Source organism: Phyllostomus hastatus, unplaced genomic scaffold (assembly GCF_019186645.2).
Source record: "Phyllostomus hastatus isolate PE091 unplaced genomic scaffold, TTU_PhHast_1.1 phas_contig_58, whole genome shotgun sequence".
NCBI lineage: Eukaryota > Metazoa > Chordata > Mammalia > Chiroptera > Phyllostomidae > Phyllostomus > Phyllostomus hastatus.
Window position 1 is genome coordinate 56,139,052 of NW_025333916.1, and position 22,614 is coordinate 56,161,665.

At 34.7% G+C, this 22,614-nt stretch overlaps 1 protein-coding gene and 1 pseudogene across 3 annotated transcripts in view; one reads left to right on the plus strand and one right to left on the minus strand.

The window, feature by feature from the left end:
* The window catches only part of NIPBL (NIPBL cohesin loading factor), a 187,243-nt gene that overhangs the window by 57,235 nt on the left and 107,394 nt on the right, over positions 1 to 22,614 (plus strand). For all 3 annotated transcript variants that reach the window (XM_045848349.1, XM_045848348.1, XM_045848350.1), the window contains exon 2: positions 21,719 to 21,861. In XM_045848349.1, coding sequence (XP_045704305.1) covers positions 21,798 to 21,861 — 64 coding nt within the window. In that variant the 5' untranslated portion in view covers positions 21,719 to 21,797. The remainder of the gene's footprint in view (positions 1 to 21,718; positions 21,862 to 22,614) is intronic.
* LOC123824579 lies at positions 6,546 to 6,818 on the minus strand (annotated as a pseudogene).

Below are 22,614 nucleotides of genomic sequence, written 5' to 3' on the forward strand. Positions count from 1 at the left end.
TAAAGAATTTAATTTTTTAATGTAATAAGCAGAGTTATGGTTTCAGAAATCAATAGTGAAAATTATCCAATTCCATTCACTTCAGCACAGAAAAGATACCAACTGGATTTTATTACTTAACTTGCCTTGTTTCCTCATCAGCTGTCAGCATTTATGTTTGATAAGAAATTAGTAATATTACAAGTTTTTTATGGATCTCTGTTGGATTTTATTCTAGAGTTTTCCAATGATTTAAATTACTAATCAGTGTAAAAGTTCAACTTTAATTTTTGTACTCTTCCTTTTAATTATTTTTATTTTGTTAATCCTCATCCAAGGTTATGTTTATTGATTTTGAGGGGGATGGTAATGATGTGAAAGAGAAACGTGGATGTGAGATAGGATTCCAAGACTGTACATTTGAATGGCTGTATATTCGCCACTGCCAATATAAAACACACTAGGTAAATTTCAAGATTTAAACCTTTCTGTCCTTAGAATATATCCCAGTATATTATTAGTTACCTAGAGCTTCTGTAATAAATTACTACAAATTTGGTGGCTTATAATAACAGAAATTTATTCTCTCAATACTAAAGCCCAGAAGTATAAAATCAAGGTGTCAGCAGGCCTATCCTCTCTGCTGAGGCTCTAGGGATAGTCCTTCCTTGTCTCTTCTAGTTTCTGGTGGCTCCGGGCATTCCTTGAGTTGTGACTGAGTATCTCTGATGTGTGCCTCCATTTTCACATGGCCTTCTCTGAGTCTGTCTCCATCTCCCATTTCTATATTTTGTAAATGGACATGTTGATTGGATTTAGGGCCCACCCTAAATTTAGGGTGATTTGGTCTTGCGATCCTTAATTACATTTACAAAGACCCTTTTTTAAAATTAAGATCACATTCTTAGGTCTGGGTGGATCTTTTTGGAGGGGGTCACAATTCCTCTCACTACCTCCAGTTATGATGGTATGCAGTCACAGTGTGTGTTCATGGATTAAATTATGTGTGAGACTATGTTATTATTTGATAATAATGGTTAGGTTCATTTGTTGCTGTTTGTATTCAGTTTTAAGATTTGCTTTTTTGTCCATTCTGATTTATTGTTGATTTCTGAGTATGTAATAACCTATACATGGTTCAAAGTCAAAACTATATTAGGAAGTTAGTGACTACCATACCATTCCTGTCTTCCTTGTGCCATTCCTACCTTCTGTATGGATAACTATTTCATTAGTTTCAAATTTATCTCTCTGGATTTCTTTTTGTGCTCAAGCAATACATATATACTATTTCTCTTTTTTCAGAGAAAGATTGTACTCTGCATACACTTTATTTTGCACCTTGCTTTTTTCACTTAGTATGTCCTGGGAATTACTCCATATCAGTTCATAGTATTACTCTTTTTTTTTTTTTTAACTGCTGCATAATATGTTATGATGTAGATGTACCTTGGTTTATTCAGTTAGTGTCCTATGCTTCGGCATTACATTGTTTATAAAAACATTTTAAATTGCAGGCAGTGTTGTAATGAATAATATTCTGCATATGTTCTTCATATTTGTGGAAGGTAAATCACTAGGAATGGGAAAATTTGTTTGTTAGGTATTGTAAGTTACTGCTAAACTCAACCCATTTTGCATTCTAACCAGCAGTGTATGAAACAGCAGTGTCTGTTTCTTCACAGCCTCAACAACAGAATGTCTTAACATTTCTCATTTATCAGGTTGGCCAGAATTTGAGGGCTGGCTGTCTCAATGTAGTTTTAATTCACTTTTTACATATTATGACTATGGTTGAGCCTCTTTTTATGTTCAAGACCCATTTTTTAATTTTTGTCCTGGAATGACGACAAATTAATTTTAAATTCTGATTTCACATCTTAACTGATTATTATTCTTTGGTCAATTCATTTCAGCTTGTTGTCTTCCCATCTTTTAATAAAGATAGACTTATTCATTGGGTTATTATGAAGATTAAATGAAAAAAGGGGGGGTGGAGAGAAGAATAATAGATTATGCAAGTAGCACAGTACTTAGCACATAGCTGGCACATAGTAGGTAAAAAAAAAACCTTTTTCTCCCCCTTTACCTTAGTATAAGCCACATACTACCTACGGTTAGATAGCCTAGAAAATTTATATCTACACAGTCTTTTCTATGAAGGAGAATTTGTGGTGTGATCATAGAACCATGATCTATTCATTTATCCATGTGTTGGAGCAGAATTCAAGTTTGGTTTTTTTGTTTTTTTGTTTTTGAAGAAAGATTCTGAGCTGCCTGAGGCTTCTCTGTAGAAATAGAACATATTTGGGGTAGACTTGTTAAACTTAATAAAATTATCTTCTCTTCACTTTTCTTGCCTTAATTAATTGACAAAGCATATCAAATACAAAATCCTTCTAAGGCTGCCTGTAGCATTGTCATATTTGGATTCCTTAACTTAAGCACATAAAGTTTTTCATGATGTGGCATCTATTTAACTCCTTGCTGTCCACATCTTTTATCCTGAAATACTTGAGATTTCTTAAACCTGTCATGTAGTTTTATATCTTTCTATCTGTGCATCTGCTTTTCCCTCTGTCAGGTTACCTTTTCCACTCTTTTTCATCTTATAATTCTTATCAGGCTTTCAAAATTTATTGCAGGTGCTATCTTCTCAGAAGCCTTTCTCTATCTTCTAGCACAGTAATTATCAGTAAGATTCCTAAGTCAGTAGCATTAGCATCACCTAAAACCATTGTTAGAAATGCCAGAATTCTTACTTGTTAATCAACCTTGGGGATGATGCCCTGCAATCTCCAGAGCCTAGTGGTTTCCAGATTTCAGCATGTATTAGAGTCATCTGGAGGGCTTGTTAAAATGCCAGCTCCCATTCCTGAAAACCTTGGGTTGGGTGGGTGTAATGGTTGCATTGATAGCCCTAGTTCTTTGCCCCTCCTTGTATCCAAGTCCTTTTGGCAAGTAGTACTTCCCCCCACTCCTAAAGAGGCAGAAAATATTTCCCTTCCCCTTGATTTTGTATTTGGACATACATGTATTTTGGACATGCTTTGACTATTGGAGTTAGTGGGTGTGGCATGACCAAACACTTGAAAAGCATTTGCACGGTTGGTCTTGCACTTGGGTACCTCTGCCATCTCCACAGGACCAGCATGTTCAGTCATCATGGCTCACTGAATCTAGCAGAAGGTTGAGAGACTATTTTTTTAAACCACTGAGTTTTTCTATTGGACATATACCCTAGGAGTGAAATTACAGGGCCACAGGAGAGTCACTTGTAGCAGATATCAGTTATCCAAAGTGGTTGTACCAATTTTGTATACTCTCACCAACATTATATGAGACTTGTTTTGTTTACCATGCTTTCATTCCCACAGTTGAACTGATTAGTATTTTTTAATTTTAATGTAGTGGCGTCTCACTGTGATTGTAATTTGCATTTCCCTATAAACTGATGAAGTGAAGCACCTATTTATGTGGAAAATTGAATCAATTTGATTAATTGATCCTAAGTTCTATGAAGACACAGGGATTGTCATGTTTTGTTCACTGCTGTACAACAATGCATTGCATATTATAGACATTCAATAAATGTTTGTTGAATGAATAGTATAAGAGCAGAACTTGATGAATGTTCAATTGAGAATTTTCTGACTTTACCTAATAATGGATTCTGTGACCTCTGTCAAGATATATAACATCTCTAGGTCTTGATTTTCTTGTCTGTAAAAAAAGAGAGTTTAACTGTTTATTCCTAAGCTATTTTTCAACTATGAAATTATGTGATTCTGAAATTTATAAATTGCTTTTCACATTGTTTCTATTGTTTTGGGACTCAAGCCATGCTTATTTTCTCTTGATTGTCTATTTTTCATTTTATATCTTCATTTCATTTTCACTTACTTAAAAGTTAAATGAATGAGTGAAACAGCCTGCAATGGCATACCAGTGGCAGAAAGCACAATGGACACTGTATTTAAATAGTGTTTTCTAATAAATAGAACCAGAGCTCTTCCCTGACGAAGGCTGATTTCCACTGCTGCAGTAGGGAATGTTTGAGATGAGGTTGGAACATCTTATTCCACTGGAAAATAAAGAATTGCTTATGGAATAATAGGACATAATACAAGGATATAAAAGTCAGCTTAAAGGAGCTGCCACTGTCCAAATGTGGAACAATTCGATGACACTTCCATTGAATAAAAAAGAAACTCCTGACTCCATACTGGAAGGAAGGAAGGGAGGGAGGAGAGAAATGCTCCATCATAGTAGAATGCCAACTAATAAATATAACAGATGGATAGAAAATCATTAATGGTGTTAAAAATAATGAGTAAAAAGTCTGATGGGATCAGTTATTTACATAGTCTCAAAGTATCTCTCGACAGATTACTAACTACAGAGGGTTATTTTATAGGGGAGAACATGGCCCACACCACCATAAATCAAGTGATCAAAGTTAAAAACTAATATCAGATACTTCCTGTTATAATGCACTGAGAAGGATATAACACTTACCTCTGTAGTATTCCTACCAAAAATCTATCACCTGAATCTGATAACATCTGATAAACCCAAATTGATGAATTTTATAGAAGTTTGCCTATACTCTTAAAAGATATCAAAATCAATAGAAAGTCAAAGGAAGTATTCCATATCCAAAAAAACCTAGAGAGGCATGACAACTAAATGCAATATGTAGTCATTGATTGGTTACTGAACCAAGAAAAAGCAATAGCCATAAAAGGATATTATTGCAATAAGTAACAAAATAGGGATCAGGGATTAGATATTACCAGTGTTTTATAAATGTTAAATTTCCTGATTTTGTTCATTGTACTGTGATTATTTTAGAGAATGTTATTGTTCTTGGGAGTATTTATAGAAATGGACCATGATACCTCCACTTGTTCTCAAAGAGTTCTGGGCAATGAACTATGAACACACAGTGGGACAGGGAGGAGGGATCTAATGTGAATGTGAATGTTAAAGCAAATGGGGCAAAACCTAAAAAAAATTGGTGAATATGGAAAAAGTTATGGCAGTTTCCTGTACTTGTATGGCAATTTTGTGTAACTTTATAGTTCTTTTGCTAAGTTTGAAATTATCTCCTCAACCTAAGAATATTTGAAAATTTAAATCCTTCAGAAAAAAACTTTTAAAAACTGTTAATAACTTTTAAAAGTTTTTAAAAATTAAATTCTAAGAAAAATCTGTCTATAAATTGCTCTGGAATTTCTAAATCAGCTAGTTTGAACCTTTAAATTTGTTTAATAATAAAAGCCTCTAATGCAAATGAACTAGGTACTATATAGAGTGTACTATACAGACTAACTACTTTTTAAATTTTTTAATTTTTAAATAAAAAGTAGATTCATAGAAAGTTAAAAACATTATAGGGATATCAGGTACACCCTTAATGTACCCTCCTCCAAAGGTCACTGCATTTTTCAGACTTTAAGATGCACCCTCCAAAATTTGGGAGGAAATGGGGGTGCATTTTATAGTCCGAATGTAGCTTATCTGTCTCTCTGTGAGAGGGTGGCCTATGTTATTTATGTTATTAAATATTTTACCATATTTTTTGCTTCAAAATTTTTTTTCTTATTTTCCTCCTCTAAAACCTAGGTGCATCTTATGGTCAGGTGCATCTTATGGTCTGGTGTGTCTTACGGTCCAAAAAATTCAGTATATGGTATATAACTTTACAGTTTCAAAACCAGGAAATTGACATTTGTACAGTCCGAGAATTTATTTAGATTTAGTGCATTCTGTGTATTTGTCTCTATAAAGTTTTATCATGCGTGTAGCTATGTATAACCACACTCAACAAACAGAACTGTTTTAGCAACACAAGCACCAGTCCCTTCTACTTTCACTTCATAGCACACACCTGCACTCCTCATCTCTAATCTCTGGCAACCACTGATCTGCCCTTCATCTCTATAATGTTGGTATTTCAAGAAGAATGTTATGTAAATAGAATCATACAGTATGTAGCCTTTTGAGATTGGCATTTTTCACTATAATTTTCTTGAGATCTATCCACAGTTGTTATATGTGCCAATTGTTTGTTTCTTCGTGTTGTTGAGTACCATTCCAGGGTATGTAGATCTCCCACAGTTGTTGAACCACTCACAGGTTGAAGGACATTTGGGGGTTTTTCCCTCCAGTTGGGGCTATTACCAGTAAAACTGCTATGAACGTTATGTGCAAGGTTTTACATGAACCTAAGTTTTCATTCCATAAACAACTGTGTGTACTTTTTTTCTTATTTAGATTTAGGATTTTCTTTAATTTTTATTTTTTGAGAGAGAGAATGAGAAAGAGAAGGAACATAGATTTGTTGTTCTACTTATTATGCATTCATTGGTTGATTCTTTTGTGTGCCCTGATCAGGGAATGAACCTGCAGCCTAAGAACCCTGAGCTACCCAACCAAGGCTCTTAGGTTAATTTTTTAAAGTTTATTCGGAGCCAGTTAATTTTATACTTTATTTGTGAAAAATCATTGTTCCTTCTAGTATTTTTTTAACCTGAAATCTGTTTATTGAGATGGTTCCCCACTCATCTTGACTCAAGATGCTTTTGGCGCTGCTTTCTTCTGAAGGGGCATCCTTCTGTAAGCCTTGCTTTTCCTCCTGTAGGCTGACAGAGGACAGTGGAGCAGCTAAGACACAAAACTACTGTTGGTGCATGGCTCAAGATGGTGGTGATTTTATAGCGTCCTGGGCATTTCTCATCCATGAATTAGGAGGTGGGGCCCTGCACCAGGCGCTTTTTGTGTTTTCTCTTCTCTTCTCTTGGAGAGGGATAAAGGAGGTCCTTAGCAAGAGGCATGTGGTTGTGGGGAGGTCATCACTGCTGGAAAGGCTTCTTCTAGTATTGTAAAGCTATGCCTAAGTCTGTAAACATGGTGAATTTAAAGACTATATACAGTCTTTGTGAAAATGGATAGATTCAAAATTAAACAACTCTAGTTGGCTCTGTTCAGTAACTAAAATATGTATGTAAATGGTCTCTTGACCTGGCCTGCCAAACTAAGTATAGTCTAACTTGTATGTACCTTTTCTCCCTAATCTTGTATCAGTCCATTATTAATGTACCAGTCACATAAACAACTTCTACTTTGTGCTAGGCTGTGTTCTTTAGGTACTTGAAATGCTACTCCCATCCCCTTGTTTCCCTTCTGCAACTCTTATTCACGAGATTTTCTTAGTTATCATCTCTTCTTCCCCTCAGATGCTCTATTCTTTTCATTTAGAAAAGAACAAGCACTCAGAATGTTGAGAGCAAGAACTCTGGAATCAGAACTTAGGCAAGTTACTTAACCTTTATATTTGTCAGTTTTTATATTAAAATGAAGATAATAGTAAAATAGAATAAGGATTAAAGGAATTCATGTGTAAATATAAATTAAAGGAACAAAATATAAGTTAATATGAGATTTAACATGTAAATTCCTTGGAACAATTCCAGACATATATTAGGTGTTAAGTATCATCCCTTATTATTTTTCTTATGAAATACATCATAATATGTAATCATGTCGCATGGTGATTATTCAAAATATCTCTCCTGCTGGACTCTAAGCTCCATGAGGATATTACCATGTCTGGGGGGGTTTTTTGGTTTTTGGAGGTTTTTGTTTTTTGTTGTCCCCCCTGCTATTCAACACTATATCTGTCAGGTCCTATTCTAGGTGTTGGGTGCTAAGTGTATAATAGTGAATATATAAAAACTGACTTTTAAAAACCAGAAAATTAGATAAGCAAGAAAAAAGGAAATTAGTCATACACAAATTTCATCTGCCAGTGATAAGCATACTTATTACCAGGTACTGATAATGAGAAACTAACCTACTTCTTCAAGTCTAGGCAATTCAGTATTCTGATTCAAATTGAAAGTGTTTAATATCCATCTTAAGTCTAATTTGTGTTTGTGTTTATATATAATTGTGTTAAAAATTTGAGAAGCTTTCTTTTTACATCCCTGTTTTCTGCAAAATCCCACTCCCATCCTACTTAGATTTCTTAAACAAGAATAAAAGTCCCTTGTAAGATGAGATAAAGTTTCTATTTTTAGTCCCTTATTTTAGGTACTTTTAAAATGAGTCAGGCATTATATAGTCTGGTCACAGAAAATCACTAGTTAATATCCCAAGATTTTCTAAACCAAGAAACAAAATAAAGAAAACAGTAAAAACACTGTTTTGGGAATTTAAGATTTAATTAAAGAGCTTGTTCAGGTCCCTTTGCTGTTTAATAGCATTATCTTGGAGATCTGTTGTAGCACACAGAGTCATTTGATTCTGTGTGTTCATTAACCTACCTCAGGCTCTAGTTGCTATTACAGTTTCTTTTTCAAAATGTATGTTTCGTAGAAAGTTTACTTTTAGGTAACTCTGATCATTGGTTTCATCAGATCCCCTACTTAAAATTTAAAAATCCTTGTGTCTTGATGAAAGATGGATTGATAATGACAGACTTTTTTCATTCTATATATAGAAAAGATACAGCACTTGATGTTTTGAAATCTGTATTTTATGATTAGTTCATTGAACATGAGCTTATTAATTTAGAAAAATATACATCCTAACTTATATGATCCTTACTTTATATATTTATGGCCTATAAAATGGCATAGTGATAGGGACAGGATCCGTCATAAATCATAAAAAGGTTACTGTACACAGTGTGAATCAGAAATCACTTTTCTTTATTTATTACTTCTTCCCCTGTAAATAATTTTGAAATTTAGGTCTTAGTAAGGAGCTGTTTGTTATTGGTTTAAATTGACTTTTAAAAAGTTTATCTTCCCTGAAAAGCTATCCCACTATTTTTTTTTTCACATTCATTAGTCATATTATTTAATGGTGATATTTGGTTCTCTTGCATTCCTTTGTGGGTTTTTTAAACAATTACAGAACTAAAGCCTGAGGAAAGCATGGTATGTTAGTCCATGTAGGCTGCTATAACAGAATATAATAGATTGGTTGGCTTACAAACAACAGAAATTTATTCCTCACTGTTTGGAAGGCTGGGAAGTAAATAAGGGTGCCAACAGATTTAGTGTCTTTGAGGATGCCCTTCCTGGTTTGTAGATTGACATCTTACTGTGTCCTCACATTGTGAAAGGGGCAAAGGAGCTCTCTGGAGTTTCTTTTATGAGGGCTTTAATCCCATTTATGAGGGCTCCACTCTTATGATCTAATTATCTGCCAAAGACCTCACTTCCAAATACCATCACATTGGTAATTAGGTTTTAACAGATGAATTTGTGGGGGGCAGTGATGGGACATTCGGCCCTTTAATATATGGTTTAGAGCAGGATTGTCAAACTCATTTTCACTGGGGGCCACATCAGCCTCCTGGTTGCCTTCAGCAGGCCAAAATAGTTTTAGGACTGTACAAATGTAACTACTCCTTAACTGTTAAGGAGTTGAAATTACATTCGACCCTTTGAAGGCAACCATGAGGCTAATGTGGCCCTTGGTGAAAATGAGTTTGACACCCCTGGTTTAGAGGGAATAGATCTGGAAAAAAAAAAAGAGAAGGCTTTTAATTAATGCTGACTTTAGTATGAGATAATATTTTCACCCCACAGAAAAGTTTCCATATTTTTTAAAAACCTGTTTACTATGAAAAGCTTAAAGTACATGCAAAGTCAACAAAAGAGTATAATGAATTCCTAATGCCCATCACCTATCTCCAGCAGTAATCAACATGCTGTCATTGTAATTTCACCTGTGCCTCCACTCATTCTCCAACCACTTTCACGTTATTTTGGGGGGAGGGGGTTGGTAACATATACTGGGAAAAAAAAACCAGAGATCTTAGCTTTGCAATTTTGAGAAATGTGTACGCTTGTGTTAAATAACACGAGGTCTGTCCAGAAAGTATCCAGCCATGTAATGTGAAAATTAGAGACATTTATTGAAGAAGATACTAAATACAAGAAACATTGTACATAGGACAGTGATACCTCAGTTCCTTTCAATGCAGGCACCTTGGGACCTCACACAGTTTTCCAAATCACCATCAGCTGCCCTGTCTTATTTTTCTGAGTCATTAACAGTCTGAAATCTCTTCCCTTTCAGCGGTGATTTTACTTTCAGGAATAGCCAGAAGTCACAGGGCACCAAAATGGGCTGTAGGGGGGCTGAGTCACCCTAGAGATTTGATGTTTCACCAAAAAACTTTGCCCGAGACATGATGCCTGAGCAGGTGCTTTATCATGATAAAGCTGCAAATCACCATTTGCCCTCAGCAGCTGCTTTGTGAATCATGGGCATAGTTACCGTGGAGGAATACTCAAGTTTAATGCAAAATTTAATGCAGTTTCATTGCTCTGCTCGCTCTCATTTTGAATGTGATGGCCACACAGTACACATGCTCACTCAACAATGTCTACTGCCCCCACTGACTAGTACAGTGAAGTTGTCCTTGTTCACATATGTACATTCCAGCCCATTCTTCTTGGCTGCCAGGTGACATCAATGTTGCGCAAGCCGTTCTCGTTATATTAACAGTGGTTGGACTTTTTCTGGACAGACCTCATACCCCATCATGATATAGAACATTTTGTTCACACCAGAAAGTTTCTACCCCCCCACCACTATTGAACAAGTTGATATTGGACCTCAGATGCTGCTAAGAAAATGAAAAGACTGGGATAAAATATTTGCACAATACATATCTAGTACAGGACTTTTATCTAAAGCATATAAACCATACTTTCAGAAGTCAACAGGAAGTTTGCCAACTTCTGCTCTAGACCTGTACTTACTGGGATGTCAAAGCAAAGAGGTGTTCAGTAGTCAGTTGGGTATATGACTCTAGTGTACTGGGAGATGTCAATTTGGAGTCATCATCACACAGGCTCTATTGTAAAATCATGGCATTGAATAGGATCAACAACAGATGAGGACAGGAGGATGAGAAAGATCCAAAATAGGAATCAGGAATGGCGAGTATTGTGTGAGGAAAAACTAGGAGAATGTGTGGTTCTAGAAAAGAAAGATTTGTTCAAACATTAGGAAGTGATCAACTGTGCTGAGTGCTAGGTCAAATCATATGAGATCTGAGGCTTGTGCATTGGCATTTAACAGTGTAGATGCCATTACTAACCATGGCAAGACATCTGGTGGAATGATAAGAATAAAAACACATACAGTGTAGTTTCAAAGAAGATAGAATTAGAGGTGAATATGGACAACTGAAGAAATTTTGCTGTGAGAGGAAGCAGAAAAATTAAGTAATTGAAGAGGGTCAAGGTAAGGTTTTTGGCAGAGTTTTGGTTTTCATGGGAGTAGGGGAGTTATCAGCATGTAGATGTGTGTATGCTGATTGTAATGATTCAGTAAGAGGTAAAATTGATGACGCTGGAGAGAGATGAGAGGAGTTAAAACTATATTTTGGGGGAATTAATCAGAAAAAGGATCGGTAATGCAGATTATGCATAAGTGATCTTGATTTTTTTGTATGTCTTCTGTGTGTACTCTTTTCCTTCTCAGCTGCCCTTTTAGATATTTTAATTATGATCTTAACCTGTTGAACTGGTAGAATTTTCTAGTATCTGAAACATACTCTTTGTTCTACTAAGTTGTCTTGAAGAATTCATTGTTCCTAGGGTCAGTGTCACATAATGAGGATCAAGAAAAAAGTAGCCAGTTTCTTGAAAAGATTGTTAGGGCAGCCAAATTCCAAATAGCTAACAGAACCAAGCTGGCTGATAAGACTGTTACATACTTTTGTAATTTAATATTAATGTAGAAGTCTTGGTGTATCCAAGCTTTTCTTATATTTTATATGTATCCAAAATAAATTTCCCTGTGGTCAAGCAAAAAATGACAGACTTCAGGATCTGTTGCTTTCTGATGGTGTTGAATAATCAGTTGAGAAGAATTTGTCCAAACTTTGATAGACCAGTATAAAAATGGGGACTTAAAATTTTTACATTAATTGAAAGTGTGCCCTCTTGTGGACTATTCAGTAATTTTACATAAGTGTTTTATATGTCAAATTTAATTAATTATGTATCATCAGATATGGTCAAAAGTCGAAACTATATGTTATTGTTCTTTAAGACCTAACCCTTCACAGTGGAAAGAAATAAAATCCCCACTGATTTTTCATTTCTGATACCATTGCATGAGAAATAGTCTAATGGTATAAAATATAGTCCTAACCTTTATTAGGGGACAGAGATAGGCTGTTTCTTTTGCAGTGGAAAGGTGAAAACATGTTTGGTGTGGGGAGTTTTGTAGGAACCCAAATAATTCATATCAGCACCTGGAAATATCCTCCATGATCTCTCTGTAAAAAAGATTTTAATCAAATTTTAGGGTGCAGAATTTTTTTTTCCTGATGCAGCACTTATGTTTCCATATTTTGATTAGACATCATATAGCTATTCTGCAGGCCTTTGCAAGTCATTTTCACTAGTAACCAGCTGGGACCTTTTCAAATGATGAGAAGTTTTATTAAGGTTACTTTGTATAGAAATGCATGCATGTGAAAGAAGTTGATTAACCCTAGCCAGTTGGTTAGAGCATCACCCTGATACTCCAAGGTTGCATATTCAATCCCCAGTCAGGATACATACAAGAATTAACCAGTGAATGCATTAATAAGTGGGATGACAAATTGGTATCGCTCCCCCCTACCTTTCCTCTCTGTCTAAAATCATAAATAAACAAATACATACATAAATTGATAAGAACAAAGAAAGCTGATTATACAATATAACATTTTATTAGTTGTTTTATTTCTTAATGAACATAAACATATTCTCTTAACCGGTTTTTAGGCACCCTAATTCTAAACTTCATTTACTTACTGGCTCTTTTTCTCTTCATAACATTACTCAGTAATGCAACTGTGGCCTTCTGTTACATATTAAATAATATGGTATAGCCACAGTTTTGGAACACACACACAGCACTCACACATTGATATCCAACAGGGAGGTCAGGGTTCCAAAAGCAAAGCATGTGTCCAAAGAGAGCTTTTGTCCAACCTGAGGCCCAGGATGGCTGGGAATACAGCTCAAAACAAAATTGTAAATTTACTTAAAACCTTTTTTCTGCTCATTGGTTTTTATTAGTGTTTGTGTATTTAATGTGTGGCCCAAGACAACTCTTCTTCCAGTGTGGTCCAGAGACGCCAAAACGTTGAACACCTTGTTTTATTTTGCATTTTTCTTATTTAATGGAAATAATTTAGAACTATAGAAAAGCAGAGATGTTTTAAAGAAGTGAGAATTTTTACAGTGCAGCTGATTGGGAACTCTTTGCTTTTGAGCTACGATTTTGAGGAAGATCTTCTTGAAGTGTCCTAAAGAGAATTTGCTGTTGAATACTAGGCAACAAAAAGGAATCTGAAGGTGGCTTGACCTAAAGTGAAAGGAATTTGTGGGAGAAGGGCCAGTTTTTAGAAAGTCACTGTTTCCTATTTAAAATGGTATTTAAATAGTACGACATAGTTCCTGATCTAGCCTCTTAGAATGTATATTCTGCCTATTTCCCAAAAGAATTTGAGGTAGTTTATACTATTAAATATAATATAAACTGAGATAATAAAAGAAAATACCAGTTTTATACCTTCCATCCCTCCTCCCCACAGAATAACATTACCAAGGAAGAAAAGTGTTAATTAGGTAAATAGTCCACATGTATACAATTTCAGTTTATTCAAAATAATGTTATAATCATACAAGATAACAACATAGTATAAAAAATACTGACCTACAAATCAAATATTTGCATTCTAGTCTTGAATAGTTCAATCACTAGCTGTGAGACCTTGAGCAAACATTTAGTTTATCTGAGGAACAGTTTCTTTTACCTTTTATTGGTGTATCTTTCTGTCATAGCAGTATAGATATTTCCCAGTTTTATGTCCTTCAGATAGATATGCATGAGAATGTAAGATCTGATTAGAAATGTCTGAGTTCAAATCCCCAGTTCTGCTGAGTACTATCTGTGTAGCCATTGGCAAAGCATTTAGACTCTGATCCTTCATTTTTGCACCTGAGGCAGAGATAATCTTTACAACTCTCTTAGTTTGGTATGATAAGGAAAGGATGGGTTAATGTTTGGTACATAAGAAATGCTAAAAAAAAAAAAATCCTTTATAACCATGTCTCATCTCATCTATTATTATAATTTAACCATCATTAATCCTCATTGGACCATTTCCATATCTATAGCTTTAGTTCCGAGCACTTTTGTCAGTTCCAGAACATCTGACTTCCCACTTCAGACATCTCCAACCAGGCAATACATTGGCATTTTCACCTGAATGAGTCCATAATCAAACTACAATTACATGTCAATACTGTAGTATTCTTCCAACAACTTTCTGCCTCCATTCTCTTTACTACCCTATTCTCCCTGTCACTCTATTAGTCTTACTAAAAGTTTAAGTTCACTTATATCAAAGATATGGAACAAAAGATCACCATTTCCCAACAAACTCCTTTGTGGGCTCCAGTTCACCTTTCTGGCCTTATGTGCTGGCAAAAGTATTTATAAATTCACCCTGCATGTCTGCTAGTCTTTATTAGCATCTAGTATAGTACCTTCATACAGTAGATTCTTAATATAGGTCTCATAGGTAACTATTTGACTATCCCAGAGAAATTTATGTACAAATAGCAGCGACTGTTAGAAGACTCATTTAATGCTTTTTACTTTTATACAGTTTATATGATCACTTTTATGAATTATAAATTAATATTCAATAGGTTTTTAAAATTCCAAAGTAACAAAAATGAGAATTTCCCTCAAACCCCAGAATACATTCTCTCAACCATTCTTACTGGCTCAAAAATATATTCTTAAAGAACCTTCTGTCTTGTTAAAACATTTGTATAAATGATATAAATACATTTGTATGAAAATTATTTTAAATAAAATTGGACTTCAACTTTACACATTGATATTCTTTTTTTTTTTAGATTTATTTATTTTTAGACGGGAAGGAAGGGAGAAAGAGAGACAGAAACATCAATGTGTGGTTGCCTATCATGTTGGCCCCCACTGGGGACCTGGCCCACAGCTCAGGCATGCGTCCTGACCGGGAATTGAACTGGTGACCGTTTGGTTCACAGCCTGCGCTCAATCCACTGAGCCACACCAGCCAGGGCTACACATTGATATTCTTTTAATTAGCAGTAAAGCTTTATTTTTTCATGCATTTTTTTAAGAGTCTTTGGCATTTTAAAAATAAATTTTGATGCAGGTTGTGAAGGGATTAAAATATATAGTTTCAGTAAAATTGGTTAGGGTTTTAAGTCAATGAATCTTTTCCTTTTCTCTCCCTGGGAGGTGTACCCTCTTTACATTTCCATGGCCACACTCAGATTTCAAAGGGTAGAAACTATTTCCATCTTAACTACTGCACTTTGCTTTCCTAGCATAGTATCTGACACAGTGACACAAAATGAATATTGAATGCATCATCCTAAAGGGCTACATACTATAAAAACATAGTGTGCACTTTTGGATAACATTTATAACTCAAGGAATACCTGTATAGGATTGGATGAACTTAGCAACATTTAAAAACTATTTTCACTACGAGATGAAAGGAAAATGCTTTAGTTATATCAAAAAAACTGAAGCAGATTTTTCTGGAGAAAAACACAAAGTAGAATCTTAAAGAAATTCCATTTATTAAATTAAGGCAGACTGAATAGTTGTTATGGGGAAAGTTACCAAATTGACACCTTACATTTATTGTACACTTACCTCATCATTGATATACTTGAAGGAAATAAAGGGTTTGTTCTTAATCAGAATTATTTATTAAAATGTCATGATGTCACCCTGGCTGGCATAGCTCAGTGGATTGAGCGTGGGCTGCGAACCAAAATGTCGCAGGTTCGATTCCCAGTCAGGGTACACACCTGGGTTGCAGGCCATGACCCCCAGCAACCGCACATTGATGTTTCTCTCTCTATCTCCCTCCCTTCCCTCTCTAAAAATAAATAAATAAAAACTTTTTAAAACTGTCATGATGTCAATTTTAAGAATTTATGAACGTAATATAAACATACCAGGGTATTTACTTATTCAAGATTGATTTTCTTCAGGAGTTTTTGCTTACTGCTGTGTAGTCCAGGTCAGGAAGAAAGTTGAGGAGTTCTTGAGGTACCATAGAAATTTGAACCAAGATTTGATGTTTCACTAAAGCTGTAAAGTAATATTAGAAAAAGAATTAGATATATCTACATATATGAAATATTTCTGAGATAACATAGGTAACAAGAGCAAGATGCAGAAAGTGTACAATAAATATCAGCTCACATTTATTGAATCTTACTACATGCCCAGCTCAGTTTTAATTACTTTACATGTATTAATTCATTTCATCCTTACAACATAGTATCAGATGAGGAAACAGGGTGCAGAGGGATTCAGTAACTTTTCTAAGGTTACACAGTAAGTAAAGGTGCTTATATTCAAATCCAGACAGCCTGTCCTCTTTCTTCCTTGACTATATATTGTGACTGCCTCCTTTCCTCTCATCTATATTGATTGTAAAATGTGACTTTTAGTTGGTACATAGTTATCATTCATGGATGTAACATTTAAGATACTGATAATGTTAAGCTAGTAGTATTTTAGTTGTTACATAAAGTGTCCATGTGCCAAACAGCCTGAGTTTGACTCCTGTTCTAGGTGCATGTAAGACCATAGTCAAGTTACTTATTCTCTCTGTATGTCAGTTTCCTCATAAATAAAACTGCATTATTAGTGAGTACCTCTGTGTCACATAAAGATTAAATGAGAGCACATCTAAAGTGTTTAACTGATTTTTATTACATTGGAGGTGCTCAATAAATGTCAGTTATCATTTTTACCAGTTTTCCATTACTAAAAAAAGCAAAATTGTTAAGACTATACACATTTTTTGGTTATAGAATACAAAGTGGCTGTCTAGGAAAGTTTATCTACCATTAGATTATGAGCATGCCTTTTATTCCAAACCCATCCCCGTTTGAGTATTATAAGTTCTATCAATACTGTTTTATATGCATTTCTTTTGTTTGCCTGAAGGAATCATAAAATTTGAAGTGAAATTAAGTGAACAAAGAGCTAGGGTCTTTAAAAATCTTGGCAGGTGCTTAGAAGTTCCTTTCAGACTCATAATAGTTGGCGTACTATCTTCCACTAATTAACCATTATTCAGTAAACCATCAAGCTTTCTAAAATTAGTCTATAAATGATTTCCTCCACATTTGTATGTATTTGATTTTACAAGTTAGTTTTTGTGGGTTTTTTTGCCTTTTATTGCTGGTATTTATTTTAGCTAACTTATTTAAGTAATCATGGGTGGGCGTATCTAGGACTAGTATACATATCAATATTTATAATACTATGGTGAAATATACTGGAATTTCAAATAAAAAATTATAATAGATTTTTCAGAAGTAGTGATTATTTGTACTCAAAAGACCCCTTTTCCCCTGATTCACCTGTATTTCTCTTCTGTTCCTCTCAAAAGTGTGGTATTTTTTTTAAAAAGATTTTATTTGTTCTGGCTGGTGTGGCTCAGTGGATTGAGTGTCATCCTGTGAATGAAAGGGTCACCAGTTCAATTCCCAGTCAGAGCACATGCCTGGGTTGTGGGCCAGCTCAAGAGGCAACCACACGTTGACATTTCCCCCCTCTCTCCCTCCTTTTCCCACTCTAAAAAAAAATAAGTCTTTTAAAAATGCAAAAAGATTTTATTTCTATTTATTTTTAGAGAGAAGGAAAGGGAGGGAGAAAAATGAAGGAGGGAAACATCCAACCAGGGACCTGGCCCACAACTCAAGCATGTGCCATGACCAGGAATCAAATTGGCAACCTTTTGGTTTTCGGGATCATGCCCAACCCACTGAGCTAACACCAGTCAGGGCTTACACATGTGTTTTTTAGTTAGCAGTAACACTGTTAATTTTCTGGATCACTTACTACGTCAGATAGTAAGTGATTTACATGCATTTATTTCATTTTCTTCCTCACTTAAGAAGTGGGCTACTTCCTTCACTCTTCCATTTCTTTAAATCTGCAACTTTCAAACTGCTTTGCCTTAGTGACTAACGAAGACATTTTTACCTCGACTCACAAAGCAGTGTGCAGTGTACCCTTATATTTTTTTTATTCCTTTCATCATTCTCAGCGTCGATCTCAACCCTCTAAATTTATTATATAATCCACTAATCGGTCACCATTCACAGATTTTAAGTAAAAAACTGCCTTAACGGACAGTTCTAAAGCACTCATAATCTTCTTTCCCATTTGGTTACCATTTCATTCTGGACACATTATTCCCCAGAGATAATGACTTTCAGCTTTAGTTTCAGCAGTTTCATCAAAGTGTACTTTCACAGAGCCAGGTAGACCAAACATTACCTGATACAGAGCCAGAAATGTCATGTCTAATTAGTTAGGGATGTGTATATTCATTTTTAGAATTCTAGGAATGCTGGTTTTTGATGGACCCTGGTCACCTTCCAGCATAAGGTAGTAATATTTCCACGGTTTACTCATATTTTTCCAAATCTGTGCCTTTTAGCAAAAATTGTAAGTCCACTTCTACCAGAGTCTTCTGCTGTTCTTCAAAATCTTGGATTCCAATGAAAACAGCATAGCTCAGTATGAAATCTAAAGATTTGTGTCATCTACTCAGTCCATACTTAAAGCATTTTAAATCAAACAAACATTGTTGCTTCCCTTCCTTTCTCCCAGTTTTGAGCTGACAGCAGAGTATTTGAAAGATACTGTTACGTTACTAAGAAAAGCACAGTTGTCTTATGGTTTAAGTTTATTAATCTTTTAATTCATATGTGGTAACTAAATGTAAATTATTAGTCTAAAAATCTCCAGCCTAGGGTTGGGTCTGCTTTAGATATCACCTGGGATTTAGGAAAACAGAATAAAGTTGAGTAGCCTATGATAGAACCCTCTTGCATATGTTCTCTATGGCTTCCAATCATCTGAATTAAAAAATTAAGCATAGTCACTTGTTACTTAATCTGCTTGTATATGGCAATTTACATGTACAACAGTGAGTCATGTGTTGTAACAAGATGTTTTTGTGCTATTCTGCATATAATTTTCTTTCAACAATTTTTTTCTACCAATTACTAAGCATAAACTGGAACTTTCTTATTAGCCTTACTTAGAAAAAACTTATTGTATTTTGGTGACCTCTCTCAGGTTTTACATTCTGATTTTATTTTTTAGTGCATGATGCAATTGCTAAATATGTAGTGTTTCTTTAAAGTTTCTTTAGTGATGGTTAAACAACCAATAACTACAAAGTGTAAAGTCCACAGTGAAACAAAAGGACAATGTAAGATAGCCAAGGAAATCTTTACTATTTACTGTCCCATTTCCTTTCACTGGGCTTCTACTAGCATATTTTATGTCAGTCATTCATCAAAGGAAAGCAGTATTTTTTCTTTGACCAGCTGCTAGAAAAAGTTTACATATAAAGGTCATTCAATTATAAAAGAAAAAATAATTACCAAAAAGACGGGATAGTTGTTACCTCTAGAAGGGACTGCGGTCCTCGCCTTCTGAATGGTGGTTCTGTGGGTGCTGACTTTGCAGCTCTGTTTAACCACTCTCATGTTCTGTGAACGTTTGTCATCATATCTTATATTTATAATAAAAGTGTTTGAGGAAAAAGAAAATTCTTGATTTTAACTACCTGTAGACCTCTAGTTTTAAGCTTACTTTCGAAGTTCTATTAAAATGTATAAGTAAGTGGAGTTAGCAGTGTTATTTCACTGTTTTGAAGTTTACAACCCCAGAAGCTTAGAGGTTCTCTCAAAAGTGACTGACAGAAAGTACAACCTCAAAAAAAAGGGAACATTTAAACTGCAAATTACAATTCAGCTTTTTATTTTAGCATTATGTTTTAGTTGATGTGACAGGAATCTCTATTTACTGATTAGTTTATAGTCATTTAATTCAGGCATATTTTGATAAATGTGCACTTATTAAAATGTCTTTATTTTTTAAAAAAAAAGTTCTTATACAAGTACTGTTTAAGAAAAGATAAATGTTCCAAAGTCACATATTGAAATTAAGATGATAAAAGTTTGGGAACATTGCTGGTATAACCACTATGGAAAGCAGTATGGAACTTCCTCAGAAAACTAAAAATGGATCTTCCTTTTGACCCTGCAATTCCACTGCTGGGACTAGATCCTAAGAATACTAAAACACCAGTTCAAAAGAACCTCTGCACCCCAATGTTCATACAAGCACAATTTACAATAGCTAGGTGCTGGAAGCAACCTAGATGCCCATCAGTAAATGAATGGATCAAAAAACTATGGTCCATTTACACAATGGAATTCTATGCAGCAGAAAGAAAGAAGGAGTTCCTACCCTTTGCAACAGCGTGGATGGAGCTGGAAAAGCATTATGCTAAGCAAAACAAGCCAGGCAGTGAAAGACAAATATCATATGATCTCACCTTTAACAGGAACCTAAACAACAAAACAAAGAAACAAGCAAAAATACAACCAAGGACACTTAAATAGAGGACAGGCTGACAGTGAACAGAGGGGAGAGAAGAGGGAATTTCAGAGGAAATGGGAAGGATTTACAGGAACAAATTTAAAGGACACATGGACAAAAACTAGGGGTGGGTGATAATGGGAGGGAGGTGGGGAGGGTTAGATGGATGGGCTAGGTTGGGAGTAAAAGGGAGAAAACTGTACTTGAACAATGAGTTTTTAAAAAGTTTGGGAACATTGGACATATTAATGGAAAAGATGTTCAGGAATTTTATAAAATGTCTATATACACACATCAATATACATCATGATAAAAACTGAATATCTAAGTCAATTAAATCATCGTATGGAACATTAACCTTTTAGCAACTCAAGCCTTTCTCTGCTCTGTATATGATTTTATGTTATGTGATTGATTGATAAGAATCATACAGTGATGGGATGATAAGCACATGAACATTAAGTAATTATCCAAGAATGAAACATGTTTCAAAAAAAGTCACAAAGGAGTGTATAATTATTTACAAAAAATGTTATGCAGTAAATACGTTAAGTTCAGGATGGATTTAAGATAGCATGGCTTTTAGCTGAATTTGTATGGGGTTTCATGAAATAGCGGAAGCTTGCTGTGGATCTTGAAAAATTACAGAAATTGGACTAAAGTGTAAATGACCCACCTTGGTAGGGTGATGTATTAGGAAATAAACAATGCAGAAACACAGGGTAGATTCAAAAGCATTTGATCAGCTTAATTGGAGAGGATGATTTATGTAGGAAAGTAATGAGAGACAAAGCTAGAAAGGCAAGTTGAAGCTAGATTTTAATGTGTTTGTGATGTGGAAGAGAATTATAATGCTTGTCAAAATTGAGTATCCCTATCTAGTAATACAGCCTTCTGGTAACACATACTCTTGGGCCAGATTGCTTTGGTTCTAATCTTTGCTCCACATGTTACTTTAAATTCCCTGTAAATTAATTTTCTCGTAAAAGGCAAAAAATAATGGTACTTACCTTACTTTGTTGTGAGAACTAAATGAGTTAATATATGCAAAGCACTTTGCAGTGCCTGACATACACTAAGTAGTTTATGAATGTTGGCTATTATTGTTACAAAGATTGAACATAGAAGAAAAGCAGAAAAAACTTTTTAGAAGCCTTTCCTTAATAGTAAGGTATTTGACATATTACAAATAATTGTATCTTTTTCATTGCAGTGTTTGGGAAATGGGAAGTAATGACAGCTGGCACCTGAACTAAGTACTTTTATAGGCAACACCATTCTAGAACTTCAGGATGAATGGGGATATGCCCCATGTCCCCATCACTACTCTTGCGGGGATTGCTAGTCTCACAGACCGTAAGTTTGGTTAATTTATATAAGTTATGTTCCACTGTGTGTTAAAATGATTATAGAGAAATGTAGCATAAATTGTTTGTAACAAAATAACAAAAATTTTAAGAGTTTATATTTTGAAAGAGAGACATCATTATTTCCTTTGATTCATTGGCATGCGTGCGAAAGTAACAAAACTAGTCTAGTCAGCTACCAGTAGGTAAGACCTTACTTTGTGTTTCATCCTAAGGACCCATTAAATAAATGGTAGTGTGTGTTTGTGGTTTTATGTGATAAAAGAATAAGTGCAAAAGTAAGGACCAAATAAAATGAGATCAAACATTAAGACAAATCAAAACGAAATAGCATTGGTTTGCATATAGAAACTAATAATAGACTTTTTAAAAAGCATTTATAGAAATTAACTGAAACTGCCCTTCAAAGAAGAAAATTTGACAGCCGAACAATCTAATTTCTTGGTGATAGTTATTTTGGATGTTATGTTCAATATCTGTTGGAGTTTGTCATAGATATCAACAGCCTATTTTACTCTGAACAGTTAAGTTTAAAAGAATACTGTCAGTCTTTTGAGATTTACATAGTGTAACACCTTTTTTTTTAGGGACTTACTCTTTTGGTGGGCAACTCTAATTCTTTGTCCATAATGGTGCAAAAAGCTACCCACAATATTAGTCCCTATGTCATCCTACTTGAATACATAAAAAGAAAAAAATGTAAGAGGAGAATAGAAGGTGAAGAGATGGTATACTTTTTTTG